Here is a 19488-nt window from a genome sequence, read left to right as displayed (position 1 = left end):
CCCATCTTCTAAAAGACTTTGTATTTACTTCAGCTATATGATAATTGCTGCAAATTGAATAATTTTAATAAAGTATTATAATTTTAAAAAGGTTTAGACCCAGACTTTTCATATTTGTTAGCTAATATTTTCTCAGTTTATCTTTTGGGATCCATATCTAATGTTCTGGTCATTGATGACATATTTGTTGTCTGTGGCTTTTATTGCCAATTATATGGTGGCCATTTGGTGTTAAAAATATGTGTAAAGGAAAATATATCTTTTAAAACATCTTGTACTTTGGATCAGACTCAACATAGATGAAAGTAATCTTGCAAGTTCATTAGTTCTTTTCCCTGTAACTTTAAATCTTTTACCAAAAAAAGGGGGAAAAACCGGTTGACTCGAAGCATATGTGATGTTTAAGGATCACTCACACAGGTGAGCTGAATTGAGCTCATTAGTTTTAAGTGCTTACAGCTGTTAGGTTTGACTTCGAGGAAATTATAGAAGACCAGACTCATTTCTCCACTTAACTTTAACTGGAGAAGATTTGAAGCAAGCATCCTAAACGAAAATATAACTGTTATGAGAATTCATTTTCTTAGATTTGCAAAGTAAAATAAAGAAAAAAATGAAAAGCAAAAACACAAATTTCCAAAGACTTATTCAATTAACGAATATAGCAGGAGAGTTTCAACAGCATGTTGTCTTAAAAGGAAGTTTATAGTGGGAAGTAATTTAAATATCTTAAAGTCAACTAAATGAAATGTTGAGTTTCTCTTTGGAATTTCTAACATTTTTCTCTCTCAAATTTTGATGACAGCTTGAAATTTAAAACATTTCATCAAAAGTTGAAATCTTTTATAATCTATGTAATGGATTGAGACCTCCTAAAAATGTCAAAGACAGAATTATCTCTGTGGCAGATAGCCTAGAAAATGTTCTCAGTTTAATGTTAGGAGCATAAAACATGTGGATGGCTAAGTTTAGAAGTAAAAGATAAAAACAATAACCTTGGAATTTTTTCTGAATAGAGTTTTATTGCCTAAAAGCAGCAACAAGCATAGCAAAGTGAAATCTGTAGAGTTGCTCATTTCTGAAAATTCAATGTCTATTATCCAATCCATCTTGCACACAATTGCCACATAAAATATCATTATTGTTACAGTGTTCTCTTACCCAAACACTTCTAGTGGATCCCAATTGGGAGCCAGATTAAACCTCTGAGTCTTCTTCGAGTAGGCAAGTCCCTCAAGTATTCAATCTTAACCCACCTATCACTACATTAGGACTTTGACGGCCATAGTCCAAACTGAGGGATTGGTCAGCAGCCACAGTTTAAGCATCTAAATTGAAAGCCCAATGTTACTGACACACAAAGAAGAAGGCAAACACTACACATGTAAACAGATTGCTTTTTAACCTAAGAAATTACAGAGTTAGAGAAAATGAATAATTGAAAAAAACTGTGTTGATAAGCTTTAATCCTTGGGCTCCTGCTGAGTATTGGCAACCCCAGGGCATAGAGATTAATTGTGGGTGGAAAGGTTGAGAATTTTACCTTCAACAGAAGCAGGAGCAGAGTCACCAGGAACATATCACCTTTCTTATCAAACTCAGCCCCTCTTTACTCCATCCATTGTTCTTAGTACATTCTACTGTATCTTTGTTCATGTGCTTCTCCAGTCATAGAATATCTATGAAGGGGTAGTATAGTACAGTGTTTAAAATACAAACCGCGTGTGCTTTAATCTGCCACTTATTTTTTATTTTTATTTTTTTTTTATTGTGCTTTAAGTTCTGGGGTACCTGTGTAGATCTTGCAGGATTGTTGCGTAGGTACACACATGTCATTGTGGTTTGCTGTCTCCATCCCCCCATCACCTATATCAGGCATTTCTCCCAGTGTTATCCCTGCCCAATCTCTGCACCCCCCACTGTCCCTCCCCTAGCCCCCAACCCCAGTGTGTGATGTTCCCTCCCTGTGCCCATGTGTTCTCATTGTTCATCACCCACCTATGAGTGAGAACATGCAGTGTTTGGTTTTCTGTTCTTATGTCAGTTTGCTGAGAATGATGGTTTCCAGATTAATCCATGTCCCTATAAAGGACACGAACTCATCATTTTTTATGGATTCATAGTATTCCATAGTGTATATGTGCCACATTTTCTTTGTCCAGTCTATAATTGATGGCATTTGGGTTGGTTCCAGGTCTTTGCTATTGTAAACAGTGCCACAATGAACATATGTGTGCATGTGTCTTTATAATAGAACAGTTTATAATCCTTTGGGTATATACCCAGTAATGGGATTGCCGGGTCAAATGGAATTTCTGTTTCTAGATCCTTAAGGAATCGCCACACTGTCTTCCACAATGGTTGAACTAATTTACACTCCCACCAACAGTGTAAAAGTGTTCCTATTTCCCCACATCCTCTCCAGCATCTGTTTTCTCCAGATTTTTTAATGATCACCATTCTAACTGGTGTGAGATGGTATCTCAGTGTGGTTTTGATGGCTGAATAGGAACAGCTCTGAGCACAGTTCTCAGTGAGAGAGATGCAAAAGGTGAGTGATCTCTGCGTTTCCAACCGAGTTACCAGATTCATTTCAATGGGACTGGTTGGATAGTGGGTGTAGCTCAAGTAGGGTGAACCAAGGCAGGCATTAAATGAATAATAAGAGAATACTGTGAACAACTGTATGCTTATAAATTCAAAAATGTAGAAAAAATGGATCAATTTCTTAAAAAAAACCAACTACCAAAAATGAATTTTAAAAAATTATATGTGATAATTAGTCCTATAACCAACAAAGAGAATGAATTTGTAATTTAATAAGTCTCCTCTTACCTGTCACTATGTGAGACATACTTTTAAATTCCACCATAATTATGAAGCCCCCAGCCACATGGAACCGTAAGTTCATTAAACCTCTTTCTTTTCTAAATTTCCCAGTCTTGGGTATGTCTTCATCAGCAGAGTGAAAATGAACTAATACAGTAAATTAGTACGAGGAGTGGGTGCTGCTGAAAAGATACAAGGAAATGTGAAAGCAAGTTTGGCTTTGCCCAAAATACTGATAGTGATATGAACAGTAAAGTCCAGGCTGAGGTGGTCTCAGATGAAAATGAGGAACTTGTTGGGAACTGGAGCAAAGATACTGACAGCATTTTGCCCCTGCCCTGGAGATTTGTGGAACTTTGAACTTGAGAGAGATGATTCAGCCTGACAATACAATTAAGAAGAAAATTTCATTTTCCGAGGAGAAATTCAAGCCGGTTTCAGAAATTGGTATAAGAAATGAGGAGTCAAATATGAATTCCTAAGACAATGGAGAAAATGTCTCCAGGGCATGCCAGAGGTCTTCAAGGCAACTCCACCTATTACAGACCTAAAGGCCTAGAAGAAAATGGCTTCATGGACTGTGCCCAGACTCCCTGTGTTGTGCGCAATCTAGAGATTTGGTGCCCTACATCTGAACCACTCCAGCTGCGGCTGAAAGGGACAAATGTATAGTTCGGCCTGTGGCTTGAGAGGATGGAAGCTCCAAGCCTTGGCAGCTTCCACGTGGTGTTTAGCTTTCAGGTGCACAGAAGTCAAGAATTGTGGTTTGGAAACCTTTACCTAGATTTCAGAAGATATATGGAAACACCTGGATGCCCAGGCAGAAGTTTGCTGCAGGGGCAGGCTGCTCATGGAGAACCTCTGCTAGGGCAGTGCAGAAGAGAAATATGGGGTCAGAGCCCCCACACAGAGCCCTTACTGGTGTACCACCTAGTGGAGCTGTGAGGAAAGGGCCACCATCCTCCAGACCCCCGAATGGTATATCTACCGACAGCTTGCATAGTGCACCTGAAGAAGCTACAGACACTAAATGCCAGCCCATGAAAGCAGCCAAAAGGGAGGCAATATCATGAAAACCCACAGGAATAGAGCTGTCCAAGACCATCAGAACCCATCTCTTGCCTCAGCATGACCCAGATGACAGACATGAGGTCTAAGGAGATAATTTTGGAACTTTAAGATTTGATTGCCCCACTGGATTTCTGATTTGCATGGGGCACAGAATATTACTTACCAACAAAACAAATGAAAAAACAAAAACAACTATGATGCACAGAACAAAAACAAAAACACAGCAACTTGAATGGGTCTCAAGACATTTATACTGATTAAAAAATTTTTATCTCAGAAGTTTACATAGTGCATTATTCAATTTATGTGACATTCTTATAACAATAAAATTAGAAAGCCAAAGAACAATTTACTGAGTTCCAGGGATGGAGTAGTGGGAGAAAAATGGCTGTGCTTATAAATGGTTAGTGTGAGGGTTCTTTGTGATGTAAACTGTGTTTATCTTGACTACAGTGGTAGTCATGGAAAATTCTACAAGTGATAAAATTACATAGAATGTAACACACACATACCTACACACACATTTTTGCATGTAAATCTGGTGAAATCTGAAGAAGGTAAATGGATTTTATTTATGTTGATTTATTAATGTGACACTGTACTGTGTTTATAGCAGACATTACCATCAGGAGAATCTCAGTGGAGGATATAAGACATCTCTCTATTTCTCACAATTGCCCGTAAATATCCAATTGTCATAAAGAATAAAATTTAAGAAACTTCGCGGTATCATTTTAGTGCTGATAAACTCTCAACAAAGTGATAAAAATACAATAAAGAATATAGTACTGATGTATGCAACAACATTGATGACACTCAAAATTATGCTGAGTGGAAGAAGCTAGATAAAATTAAGTACCTAATCTGATACCATTTATATGAAACTCTAGAATTGCAAACTAACCTACAGAGACAGAAGGAAGATCAGTGAGTTTTTGGGAATTGGGAAGAAGTGGGAGGAAAAAGTACAGGGTGGCAAAAAACTAAACAAACCTGATGAAGTGACAGATAAAGTTATTTTAATTTTGGTGGTGGTTTCACAGGTGTACATGTGTCAACTCTAATTAATTGTTTATTATTACAATCTGTTACATCTGAATAAAGCTGTTTAAAAGAAAACCAAAAGATGCCAGACATGAGGACAAAAGTATGAGTATTTGAAGAAAAAAAAAGTATTCTACCCTTGACATAATTAGCATATTTAAAACCAAATGGGGAATGCTTTTTATGCCCCCTCCTCAGTAGAACACATTTTCAGTAATAATCATAAATCAAAACAAGAAATAACAAGGATTAATAAACACAGTGTAATTGTTTTTAGTGAGCCATATATATATACTAGTAAAAGTAAAATATAAAATGGCATTTTAAGAAACCCAAAAATTGTGCAAAAGGGACAAATTTGTCAATTAATTACCTAGTTGATGTAACATTTTATTTCCTTGAATTGGTCTGTGGTTTTAAAATAAGTATTAAACAGTTAAAAAAGAATACATTTCACATTTAAAGATATAGTGCAACTTTACAAAGTATTTTTGTTTAAATGAAGTAAAAATTTGAACTTCTCAAACATTTATACCTTGCCATTTATATTTTGTTTCATTAACTTAGGCGTCATACAAACAAGTGGTCACATGGAATGACAGCACATTAAAAACTCAAATTATCCCTTTATATTAAAATCAATCACTGTACTATTATTGTTTTAGAAATATTGTTTAAATGCTAGTATATGTGTGTCATATAGGGCCATGGATTATGGCTCAAAGTGTACTGCAAGAAATACCAGTTCCTTAGGAACTTGCTTTAGAAAGAAACAGCAACAATTGAGTCAGATGATATCTGAGGCCAATGGTATAACAGGAAATTATCTGCATTAATTTCCTTTTAGAATACAACGAGTATTCACTAAAATATAATGATAAATTGTGCTATTTTTGGACCACTCTCACAGAACCATGATTAAAACTTACTGACCACAGCAATCTTTTAAAAAGTAGACCAACAAAATATTTTTGGGGAAGGAAAGATAAGATAATTGTTCTAAGAAGCTGGACCAGAAAAAAAAAGAGTATATATCTTCTAATTCCGGTCATATAAACCTCTAGGAAATGGAAATTGATAATGACAGAAAGCCAATCAGATCGGTGGTCAGTGTTTTTATTTTATTTTAGAATGGTGGTTGAAATACAGGCAGGGAAGAATTGCCAAAAGGCTTGAGAAAATTTTAGGGGGTGATGGGTATGTTTACTCTTATAATCATGGTGACGGTTTAGCAAGTGCATGTGTGACAAAACTCATCAAACTGTACACTTTTTAAGCATGTGCAGTTGGTCATATGTAAATTATACTTCAGTAAAGCTGTTTAGAAATGATATTCTCTTCACAGATAAAAACAGCTTTGGAAAAATAAAAATAAAAGGTATTTGGAGAGAGAGAGCTATGTTGTTTGAAAATTCTCTGTAGACAGTGAACTCATTCATGGCCTCCTGATCATCCCACGCATACCTCTCCCAGCACAATGAGGAGCCACACCCTTCCGTTTTGATTGGTCAGCAAGGCACTCTCCCAGCCAATGAGAACTAAGAGACACTAAGACAAAGCTCTCATTCAAGCTCTGCACTACAGGCAGCCCACTCCCACTGCCCTGCTACACCCCAAGCTTTTTAAGAAAGTGGGCTATTCAGTATTGGATTTGTGGCTTCTAGTAACCATGATTTCATTCCTTCAGGTGCTGTTGGTAACTTTTAGAGATTTTTGGACCTTTGAAGGGCATTTGGTTGCTTATATCATAGGGTTGGTTGTACACCATACCTACCACTATGAGATAGATGGCCTGCAGGTTATTTATTTGTCTATTATTGGGGATAGTACTGCCACCCACAAACCTCACCCCATACAGGCTCTGACAACACACTGAAATCACGCCCCCCATTCCCCACCAAAACAGACACAGGTAGAAACACCAAGCCCCTTTACTCTTTGTGTATTAAAGTTTTCAGAAAAATTGTCTTCAGTGCTTAGCCCTGAGCCAGTCCTTATCCCCCAATATCTGGTGTGGACCTGTTGGTCTGGCCCCAAACCCCACAGAAGCCACCTCCCTGCCTTCTCACACACATCTCGCTCTTCCCTTCACTTTTTCCTTCCCCACCATCAGAGAATGCACAAAAACATATCTTTTCGATTCAGGTTGATTTTATTTTCATGGTTTTAACCTGTTGGTGTAGAATTCATTGTCTGCCTGATTGATTACTTCTCAGTGGCCAGACCTCTAGAGACATCACAGAGGTGAGGTCTCTCTTTTCCCTTTGAAATTATTGGCTGCTCAGGTCATCACTTGAAACACTGGAGTTCTCCTCGGTCTTTTGGTCTTTTTCTGCCTCTTCTTTCTTCATTTTTTCTTTCAGCCTGTGATAATGACCATACAGTATTGGCCCTTTAGCTTTCTTAAGTTTTCTTGTAGGGGTGTTAGTTTCAGAGGCTTTTGGGCTTGAGCTCCCTCGAAGGGGTCTTTTTGCCTTCATGGTGGTCTTTGGCCCCTATAGAGACAACACAGGCTAGAGGGCATTGGTTTTGGGAAAGGTGGGAAATGCATAGGAATGGACTTTATGAGAAGGGGTGTGAGTTGAGGAGGGGGTTTGTGTGAGGCAAGGGAAGGATAGGAGTCTTGGGGTGGGGAAATCAGTGGGGCAAAGAGAAGGGGCTTGGGCAAGATTATCTCACCTTAACACCACTTCTTGATCTTGGTTGACAGGGAGTCTTCCCCTTCTTCTTCCATTTGGTTCTTGGGGTTGATGGGGTCTGCTTGTTCACATCTTCATTAGGCTCCTGTGATTTACTGGTCAGCTTTGCCATACTGAAGTCTCTCAGTGGTCTACTCAGAGCTCCTGATCATCCTATGTATACCTCTCCCAGTACAATGAGGAGCTATGTCCTTCAAATTTGATTTGTCAGCAAGGCACTCTCCCAGCCAATGAGAGCCAAGAGACACTAAGACATCACAGAGCACTGCTTTTGTCACCTTTCTGTGAGGTCGAGGGAAGGTACCTGGGGAGGCTTAGACATCAGAATGTACCACTCCTGCCACCTCTGTTTTGGGGGATGATATAAAGACAAGGATAATCTGGTGGTAAGATAGAGGGTTTTCTATAACAGTCTCTTGTATGCCTTCCCAAACTGAATTACCACCCCTCCTCGTATACCTATATTCAACTGTGGTGGCCCACATAGCAAACAGTTTCCTTCAATCTATTCCCCAAGGCCACACCTACTCATTGGTTTATTCTGCTGTCTCCCTCTCCAAGTCATTAGCTGTTATTTTTGGTATTTTACCTAAAGTCCCTCTAAAAACAATATGGATATATTTCAGTGTCACTGGAGAGGTGAATAATTCTACAAACAAAAGACATTTCCCGCAAATAAACATCTTTGTACCTATCACTGTTGGCATTAAAGGCAGTTTATTTTCATTAATATCCACTAGCCCTGCAATTGATAGAAAGGGATTTGAATTAACTGTCCATTTATGAAGATTTCTTTTATCTTTACTTTTGTCCTATTCATGGACTCTGACCACATTATCATTATTGATTTTTGAAAGGTTATTTCTCTATTTTATTGGATTTTTCTGTCTATCTTCCCAGTTTCTATTACTAATTTCTTTCCCACCAAAAGACACCTACATGTGAAATGCCTGATGTGTTTGAATGATGTTCTTTCATACATTTTTATTCTTGATAATTATGTGGACTTGTTAAATAGGTACATGTGTGAATGTATAGCATTGTAATTAAACTGCTATATGCATCTCTTTTTCATTGCTTGTAATGTTGCATTGTGCTTGTTCATTTTCTTCTTCCTTTGAGGGTTATCTTTGTTGATGCTGTACCTTACTGCTACTAATGATGCTGCCACAAGCCTCATTAGTAGCTCACGACCTTTTGTGGAATTCTGGCTATATCTCTTTAAGGTGTATGTTCAGGAATAGAATTCCTAGGTAATAGACATATATAATTGTCTTAGTCATTTCAGGGTGCTATAAGAGAATCCTATAGACTGGGTAGCTTAAACAATAAACTATTTATCACAGCTCTAAAGGTTGGAACTGAAAAATCAGGGCACCAGCATGGTCAGGTTCTGGCAAGGGCATTTCTGCTTATGTTCTCATGTGACCTTTTTTTGTTGGGTGCATCAAGAGAGCCGGAAGTTTGGTGTTTTTGTTTTCATAAGGGCATTTATCCCATGATTGGATTAGGGCCCCACATTCAAAACCTACTTCAACCCTAATTACCTACCAAACACTCCACCTCCAAATACCACATTGAGTATAAGAGTTTCAACATTCAAATTTGGGGAGGACACATTCAGTCCATAGCAATAAGGTTTCTAAATCTTGCTAGATTTTTCTCCAACACTATTGTAGCTATCTACCTTCCCCATAAAATTATATTATCTGTTTCTGGATATGCTTACCATTACTTGATTTGGAAGGCAGCTTCTGATATGATCTATAATGGTCCCAGCCTCCTGATGTTCCTACCTTTGTGTAATCCACTATGCTTGAGTAGCTTGATGTATCAGTCCATTTTCACACTGCTGATAAAGGCCTATCAGAGATGGGGAAATTTAGAAAAGAAAGAGGTTTAATAAACTTAGAGTTCCACGTGCCTGGGGGTCTCAAAATTATGGTGGAAGTTGTAAGGCCATATCTCCTGTGACCTTACGAGGTGACAGACAAGAGAACAGACTTACTAAATTACAAATTAATTCTCCTTGTTGATTACAGGGCTAATTATATCACCTATATAATTTAATTAATTTTTTATTTTGGTAGTTTGTGGTTTTTTTTAAGGAATTGTTCAATTTTTTTCTACATTTTTAAATTTGTGAGCAAACAGTTGTTTGCCCCACCTGGGAAGTGTAATTGGATGGAGGATCGGGGACTTTACCCCTCAGCACTCTGGTTCAGATACTGTGCTTCTGTCATGGCTGTTGCAACCAGCAGTCCAGGAGAATGCCACTAGGCTGAAAGGCACCGCAAGTTACCAACACAGATCTGAGCAACAGCTCCAGCTGGCCCAGAGCCGCAAGATTTGGGCGGAAATTTTGACTAGCACCAAGTGTGCTTGCAGGACGGATATACCCACCTCCCAGGAAGAGGGAGAGCTGAAAGCAGGGAGAGAGGTGATATGGCTTGGCAGGTCACACCCTCACATGACCAGCAAACTGAAGCCCTCTCACTTGAGGGTTTCACAGCCAGCACATCAGCCTGAGCTGCACCCAGGACAATCGAGCTTGGTGAGGGGAAGGGTGTCCGCCATTGCGAAGGCAGTTCTAATTTTACCTGTGTAAACAAAAGCCAGATGACGCCTACACAACAGCCAGGCTGAGTCTGAGGCAGTGCAGAAGTGCCTCTGCAGGCAGATAAGGGACAGACTGCCTCTTCAACCAGCTCCCTGACCCCTGAATAACCAATAAAACGCCTCATACAGGAGAGCTCAGACTGACACCTGGTGGGTACCTTTCTGGGATGAACCTACCAGAGGAAAGATCAGACCACAATCCTCTCTGCTCTGCACCCCACTTGGGTGATTCTCAGGCAAGCGAGTTCTGGAGTGGATCTCCAGCAGTCCTACAGCAGAGGGGTCTGACTGTTAAAAGGAAAATTAAAAAACAAAAAGAAATAGCTTCAGTATCAACTCATAGAAAGGACGTCCACTCATAGACCCCATCTGAAATCACCAAGTTCAAAGATCAAAGGTAGATAAACCCACAAAGATGGGAAAAAACCAGCACAAAAAGGATGAAATCATCAAGGACCAGAATGCCTCTCTAAAGGATCATGTATTAAATCATTGCAAAGAAACTAAGAACCTTGAGAAAAAATTTGAAAAAAGATTCGAGGAAATGATAACAAGAATGGATAACTTAGAGAGGAATATGAATGAATTAAAGGAGCTGAGAAACACAATACGAGAACTTTGTGAAGCATGCACAAGTTTCAATAGCCGAATTGACCAAGCAGGAGAAAGAATATCTGAAGTCGAAGACCAACTCAATGAAATAAAACGAGAAACCAAGATTAGAGAAAAAAACGCAAAAAGGAATGAACAAAGTCTCCAAGAAATGTGGGACTATGTGAAAAGACCTAACCTACGTTTGATAGGTGTACCAGAAGGGGACGAAGAGAATGAATCCAAGCTGGAAAATACTCTTCAGGACATCATCCAGGAAAATTTCCCCCACCTAGCAAGACAGGCCAACACTCAATTGCAGGAAATTCAGAGAACACCACAAACATATTCCGCAAGAAGAGCAACCCCAAGGCACATAATCGTCAGATTCAATAGGGTTGAAATAAAGGAGAGAATACTAAGGGCAGCCAGAGAGAAAGGTCGGGTCACCACAAAGGGAAGCCCATCAGACTCACAGCAGATCTCTCGGCAGAAACACTACAAGCCAGAAGAGAGTGGGGGCCAATATTCAACATTCTTAAAGAAAAGAACTTTCAACCCAGAATTTCATATCCAGCCAAACTGAGCTTCAGAAGTGAAGGAAAAATAAAATCCTTTGCGAACAAGCAAGTACTCAGAGATTTTGTCACCACCAGGCCTGCTTTACAAGAGCTCCTAAAAGAGGCACTACACATAGAAAGGATCAACCAGTACCAGCCATTCCAAAATCACACTGAATGCTAAAGAGCATCAACATAATGAAGAATCTACAACAACTAACAGGCAAAACAGCCACTTAGCATCAAAATGGCAGTATCAAATTCACACATAACAATATGAACCCTAAATGTAAATGGACTAAATGCACCAATCAAAAGACACAGACTGGCAAATTGGATAAAAAGCCAAAACCCATCAGTGTGCTGTATACAGGAAACCCATCTCACATGCAAGGATACACAAAGGCTCAAAATAAAGGGATGGAGGAAGATTTACCAAGCTAATGGAAAGCAAAAAAAAGGAGGAGTTGCAATTCTCATCTCCGATAAAATAGACTTTAAAGCAACAAAGATCAAAAGAGACAAAGAAGGCCATTACATAATGGTAAAAGGATTGATACAACAAGAAGAGCTAACGATCCTAAACATATATGGACCCAATGCAGGAGCACCCAGATACATAAGGCAAGTTCTTAAGGACTTACAAAAGGACTTAGACTCTCACACAATAATAGTGGGAGACTTTAACACTCCACTGTCAATACTAGACAGATATACCAGACAAAAAATCAACAAGGATATCCAGGGCTTGAACTCAGACCTGGAGCAAGCAAACCTGATAGACATTTACAGAACTCTCCACCCCAAATCCACAGAATACACATTCTTCTCAGCACCACATCACACCTACTCTAAAATTGACCACATAATTGGAAGTAAAGCACTGCTCAACAAATGCAAAACAACTGAAATCATAACAAACAGCCTCTCAGACCATAGTGCAATCAAGTTAGAACTCAGAATTCAGAAACCGACCCAGAACCGCACAGCTTCATGGAAACTGAACAACTGGCTCTTGAATGTTGACTGGGTAAACAACGAAATGAAGGCAGAAATAAAGAAGTTCTTCGAAACCAATGAAAACGAGGACACAACGTGCCAGAACCTCTGGGACACATTTAAAGCAGTCTCTAGAGGAAAGTATATAGCAATAAGTGCCCATATGAGGAGAATGGAGAGATCCAAAATTGACACCCTATCGTCAAAATTGAAAGAGCTAGAGGACCAAGACCAAAAAAACTCAAAACCTAGCAGAAGACAAGAAATAACTAAGATCAGAGCTGAGCTGAAGGAGATTGAGACACGGAAAACCCTTCAAAAAATCAATAAATCCAAGAGCTGGTTTTTTGAAAAGATCAACAAAATAGACAGACCACTAGCCAGATTGATTAAAAATAAAAGAGAGAACAACCAAATAGATGCAATAAAAAATGATAAAGGGGAAATCACCACAGATTCCACAGAAATTCAAACCATCATCAGAGAATATTACAAACAACTCTATGCACATAAACTAGTAAACCTGGAAGAAATGGACAAATTCCTGGATTCCTGTGTCCTCCCAAGCCTAAACCAGGAGAAGCTGAAACTATGAATAGACCAATAACAAGGTCTGAAGTTGAGGCAGCAATTAAGAGCCTACCTCACAAAAAAAGCCCAGGTCCAGACGGGTTCACAGTCGAATTCTACCAGACACACAAGGAAGAGCTGGCACCATTTCTTCTAAAACTATTTCAAACAATCCATAAATCATTTTATGAGACCAACATCATACTGATCCCAAAACCTGGCAGAGACCCAACAAGAAAAGAAAACTTCAGGCCAATATCCATGATGAACATAGATGCAAAAATCTTCAATAAAATATTGGCAAGCCGATTGCAATAGCAAATCAAAAAACTTATTCATCATGATCAAGTAGGATTCATCCCGGGGATGCAAGGCTGGTTCAACATACGCAAGTCTATAAATGTAATTCACCACATAAACAGAACCAAAAACAAAAACCACATGATTATCTCAATTGATGCAGAGAAGGCATTTGACAAAATTCAACAGCCCTTTATGCTAAAAACCCTCAATAAACTCGGTATCGATGGAACGTATCTCAAAGTAATAAAAGCTATTTATGACAAACCAACAGCCAATATCATACTGAATGGGCAAAAACTGGAAGCATTCCCTTTGAAATCTGGCACTAGACAAGGATGCCCTCTCTCACCACTCCTATTCAATATAGTACTGGAAGTTCTAACCAGAGCAATCAGGCAAGAAAAAGAAATAAAGGGTATTCAAATAGGAAAGGTGGAAGCCAAATTGTCTCTATTTGCAGATGACATGATAGTATACCTACAAGACCCCATCGCCTCAGCCCAAAAACTCCTGAAACTGATAAGCAACTTCAGCAAAGTCTCAGGATATAAAATCAATGTGCAAAAATCACAAGCATTCGTCTACACCAATAACAGACTTAAACAAAGCCAAATCAAGAGCGAACTGCCATTCGCAATTGCTACAAAAAGAATAAAATACCTTGGAATACAACTCACAAGGAACGTAAGAGACCTCTTCAAGGAGAACTACAAACCACTGCTCAACAAAATCAGAGAGGACACAAACAGATGGAGAAACATTCCATGTTCATGGTTAGGAAGAATCAATATCGTGAAAATGGCTATACTGCCCAAAGTAATTTACAGAATCAATGCTATCCCCATCAAGCTACCATTGACTTTCTTCACCGAACTGGAAAAAACCACCATGAACTTCATATGGAACCAAAAGAGAGCCCGCATAGCCAAGTCAATTCTAAGCAAAAAGAACACAGCGGGGGGCATCACACTACCGGATTTCAAACTATACTACAAGGCTACAGTAATCAAAACAGCATGGTACTGGTACCAAAACAGAGATATAGACCAATGGAACAAAACAGAGGCACCGGAGGCAACACAACATACATACAACTATACAATCTTTGATAAACCTGACAAAAACAAGCAATGGGGAAAGGATTGCATGTTTAACAAATGGTGTTGGGAAAACTGGCTAGCCATGTGCAGAAAGCAGAAACTGGACCCCTTCCTGACACCTTACACTAAAATTAACTCCAGATGGATTAAAGACTTAAACATAAGACCTGGCACCATAAAAACCCTAGAAGAAAATCTAGGCAAAACTATCCAGGACATAGGAGTAGGCAAGGACTTCATGACCAAAACACCAAAAGCATTGGCAACAAAAGCCAAAATAGACAAATGGGACCTAATGAAACTCCACAGCTTCTGCACGGCAAAAGAAACAGTCACTAGAGTGGATCGGCAACCAACAGAATGGGAAAAAATTTTTCCAGTTTACCCATCTGACAAAGGGCTGATATCCAGAATTTACAAAGAACTCAAACAGATTTACAGGAAAAAAACAAACAAGCCCATTCAAAAGTGGGCAAAGGATATGAACAGATACTTTACGAAAGAAGACATATATGAGGCCAACAATCATATGAAAAAATGCTCATCGTCACTGATCATCAGAGAGATGCAAATCAAAACCACATTGAGATACCATCTCACGCCAGTTAGAATGGCGATCATTAAAAAATCTGGAGACAACAGATGCTGGAGAGGATGTGGAGAAAAAGGAACACTTTTACACTCTTGGTGGGAGTGTAAATTAGTTCAACCATTGTGGAAGACGGTGTGGCGATTCCTCAAGGCCTTAGAAATAGAAATTCCATTTGACCCAGGAATCCCATTACCGGGTATATATCCAAAAGACTATAAATCCTTCTACTATAAGGACACATGTACACGAATGTTCATTGCAGCACTGTTTACAATAGCAAAGACCTGGAATCAACCCAAATTCCCATTGATAATAGACTGGATTGGAAAAATATGGCACATATACACCATGGAATATTATGCAGCAATCAGAAATGATGAGTTTGTGTCGTTTGTAGGGACATGGATGAATCTGGAAAACATCATCCTCAGCAAACTGACACAAGAACAGAAAATGAAACACTGCATATTCTCACTCATAGGTGGGTGATGAAAAATGAGAACACATGGACACAGAAAGGGGAGTACTAAACACTGGGGTCTATTGGGGGAAAAGGGGAGGGCCAGTGGGAGGGGGAGGTAGGGAGGGATAGCCTGGGGAGAAAAGCCAAATGTGGGTGAAGGGGAGAAGAAAAGAAAGCACACTGCCATGTGTGTACCTACACAACTGTTGCATGCTCTGCTCATGTACCCCAAAACCTATAATCCAATAAAAAATTAAAAAAAAAAACATATTTCATAAGTAAGTATAAGACATCTAATGCAGTTAGGGGCCCACAGAACAGGACTTGATTAAATATTACATATTGAAATGTTCACAAACATAGTCAAAATTACAATGGTCCAGGATTTATAAACCACTTCTCATTATGACACATGTAGAGACTGGTGATAATGCTTATATAACACACTGAGGTAAGCAAAGAGAATTTCTCAAGTCAGGGGTAATCGGTTCTAGGACTCTTGTCACTTTATTCTGAAGAATTCTGACCAGTTCAGGTCCTGGGCTACTACTGTGAGTGCTGCAAAAATACAAACCTCAGCAAACTTGTAATCCGTTCACAGCACACACATCGCTTGAGGAATTCTGCTACTTTTGCAACACAAAGCACTTTAATCTGTAAATTTCAATACAAAACAAGGAAGATGTGAGAAGAACGTGTAAACCCAGTTATGGCATTCATTTTGTTGTATTACTGTGTGCAATAGTCTTTGTCTTGTTCAATTCAACAGTTGTATAGCCTACTATCAAGAAACATTCCTAGCAAAGAGTGGTTTCCGTGCAAATCATACTATGTGTCACTTCATTTTTTTCTTACTATTGATTTATTAATGTACTCAATGAGCATTGATTGAGTACCAACTATGTGCAAGATTATGTGATTGATACAGATAAAAATGATACCATTAAACTCTGGTAGATACCACAGTGAGAAGTGGATCCCACTTCATACCTCTGAGGCCATACTGGCCTCAAGCCTACCAGTGATTTGGGGTGGTGAGCAGCGAATGCAAGGGACCCTGTCATCCTGAGACTTTGATCCCTCCCTTCAGCCATTCATCAACTTGGTCCAGGGTTCTATGCAAAGGTGTTCCCTTACTCTGAATAAATAGATTACACCTCTTGCCCCACTGGATCTGATGCTCTTCTGGCTAATTTAGCAGCGAGATGGATGAGGCAAAAAGAATAAAGGCCTCTGGCCACCATACTCCACAGATCTGTGAACTGGGACAAACACTGTGTCCCAATTGCACGTAATATCACCCTGTGTCAGCATTGATAGATATAGTCCTCAATGGGTGGAACGGGAGTCAAGCCCCTGAAGAACATAGATGGAGCATTTAGCTGCTATCAGCCATCTGACAGTTGGTCTTCATTGTACCAGATATTGATGTTGCTAAAGAAAAATAATAGAATTACATACTACGCTTGAGCAACATGAAGTGCACAGAACTTTGGGGGAAGATTTATTAGTTTTTTATAAAAGATTTTTATATCTAATGTGAAAAAATTGCTTTAAATTTTTGGAATGGTATGATAAAGTTGAGTTAGAAAATCAAATGTCTTGTAAAAGAACTTTGGTAAAAAAATCTTCAAAATCTTTTCTAGAAATGACATTTAAAAGTTGATCTATTAGGCCACCTACAGAAGTGATACACAGTCATACTTGTTCAATCCATGAGTCAAAGAGGACATCTCAAAGCAAAGAAAAAATGTGTAAAACTGAATGAAAATGAAAGTAAAATATATCAAAATATATTGGATGCAGTAAATTAGAACTGAGAGGAAAATTTATAGCACTAAATACTTACATTAGGGATGAAGAAAGTTTGCAAATTAATAATGTAAATTCCAACATTAAGAAACTAGAAAACAAAAAGTAACATAAATCTGAAGTATGCACAATAAAGGATATAATAAAGATGACTGAAAATAAATTAAATAGAGAATTTTAAAAAGCAGAGAAAAGCAATAAAACCAAAGTTGATTTGTTTAAAAGACAAAAAGAATTCAGAGCCTTCTAGTAAGACTGATAAAGATTAAAAAGAGAAATGACACAAATCACCGATATTAGGAATAAGAAGGAGTATAGCACTACAGATTTTGCTGTCATTAACAATATAGTGATGGGATACTAAAAACAGTTTTAGATTTATAAATTTAACAGTTTGAAAGAAATGAACAAATACCTTTAAACCACAAAATATAAAAAAATTAAACTGAAATAAAATGGATAGGAAAATTATATAACCATAATAGAAATTTTTTTGGTTTAAAAGATCACAATAAGAGAGAATTGTATAATGATAAAGACTTCCAAAAATCCACTCCTTCATAAAGCAATAAATAAACAGACAAAAATTTGTCAAAATCAACTTTTTCAGAATGCTAGAAAATAACCCAACATTTGGCAATAATAAAAAAAGTTTTATTGTGGAAATATATCTAAATATATGTCAGAACAGCAAGGCTTAAAATATTATTTACCCTGCCTTATTCCCATCATCCTCTGAAGTTCAGAGGTAAACTTTATAATGGTCTCTCAAGTATTATATCTGTGAAAATTAACAGCCTGACACACATTGAAGAAGAAAAACAGGTTTGGAGTTCCTCAAAAGTGTAATCCCCAGACTATCATCACTTTTTGACGTAATAGGCACTTCCCTGCAAAGCTATACTGTCAGGGATTATCTTTATTTGTACTGACTTAGAGACGACTCTTTGGGAGCCCTTTTCATAGTGCATTTACCAAAAATAATCAGTGAATATTCCTTAACACCATAAAAAGACACTGACCAAAACAAGTTTTCAAAACTCTGGGGAATGAGATATCCATAGTAGGTTTTGAAAAGCTCCAACATAGTCTTAGGAAGACCACATATATGCCTAGTTCTGCATTTGTGTCCAGAAAAGACCTGAGAAGGACCTAATCTCTTATCTGTGGCTAACTTTGAGACTCTATGCAAAGATGAAGTGAAATTTAAGGCAGAGATGTAAACTGCCTGCTGGGGCATTGAAGGCATGCCCTGACACACACAGAGAGCCACCTGCAAAGGCTGGGAGACTTAATGGTTCAAAGGTTTTAGAAAATAATTGTCTATCATTAACTGATCACTATGCTAACGGAGTAGAGACTTCAATGGCAATGCGCACAAAAAATATGGACTTTACAAATTGGTCTAAAAATCACTAAAATGAGTACAAGAACAGCAGAAGAAACAACTACAACAACTAACAGAAACAACAAGACCTAGGAAAGGGAGGGAATCTGATCATCAGAGTTGGCACATTTTGTTGTTTAAAATGTTGAGTAATTAACAAAAATTATGATAAATTAGAAGAAATGGGAAACTATGGCCCATATACAAGTAAAAAAAGAGATCAAAAGAAATTGCCTCTGAGGTGGACAACATGTGGGATTTACTAAAGACTTTAAATCAGCTACTGTAGTTATTAAAAATGAACCAAAAACAAATTATGGAGTTAAAAAGCAAAATAAAATGAAAATATTACTAGAGGTTGAACAGAAGATTTAACTGGTAGAAGAAAGAATCAGAAAACTCAAAGACAGAACAATTGAGAATAACAGTCTAAGAAACATAAAGAATAAAAGAGGGAAGAGAAATGAACAGAGCCTTAGAAACCTGTGGAATATTATCAATTGTATCAACATGTGCATAATGAAAGTTCCAAAAAGAGAGGAGACAGGGTAGGAACAAAATAATATTTTAAAAAACAATGGCTCAAAACTATTCAAATTAAAACACATACACACACACACACATGCACGCACACACACACATGCATGCACACACACACACATGCACACACACACACATTAGTTTACATATCCAATATTCTCAGTGAACTCCAGATAGCATAAGCACAAAAAGATCCACACCTGGACACATCACAGTCAGATTTTTGAAAGACAAAGAGTGATTTTGAAAGCATAAGCAGAGAAGCAACTCATCATATAAAAAAAACTCTTCAATACAATTAAAGGCTTG

General features: G+C 38.2%; 1 protein-coding gene across 1 annotated transcript; it reads right to left on the bottom strand.

Moving 5' to 3' along the window:
* Positions 1 to 7090: 7090 nt before the first annotated feature.
* Positions 7091 to 7821, bottom strand: LOC100399920 (uncharacterized protein CXorf51A-like). The gene is made up of 2 exons (XM_002763038.4): positions 7624 to 7821; positions 7091 to 7439 (listed from the first exon to the last, which is right to left on the bottom strand). The coding sequence occupies exons 1-2, from the start codon at positions 7753 to 7755 to the stop codon at positions 7215 to 7217; spliced, it is 357 nt and encodes a 118-aa protein (XP_002763084.1). The 5' UTR covers positions 7756 to 7821; the 3' UTR covers positions 7091 to 7214.
* Between the last annotated feature and the right edge of the window lie 11667 nt (positions 7822 to 19488).

This window comes from Callithrix jacchus, chromosome X (assembly GCF_049354715.1).
Source record: "Callithrix jacchus isolate 240 chromosome X, calJac240_pri, whole genome shotgun sequence".
Taxonomy (NCBI): Eukaryota; Metazoa; Chordata; class Mammalia; order Primates; family Cebidae; genus Callithrix; species Callithrix jacchus.
This window is presented reverse-complemented; position numbering and strand designations above follow the sequence as displayed.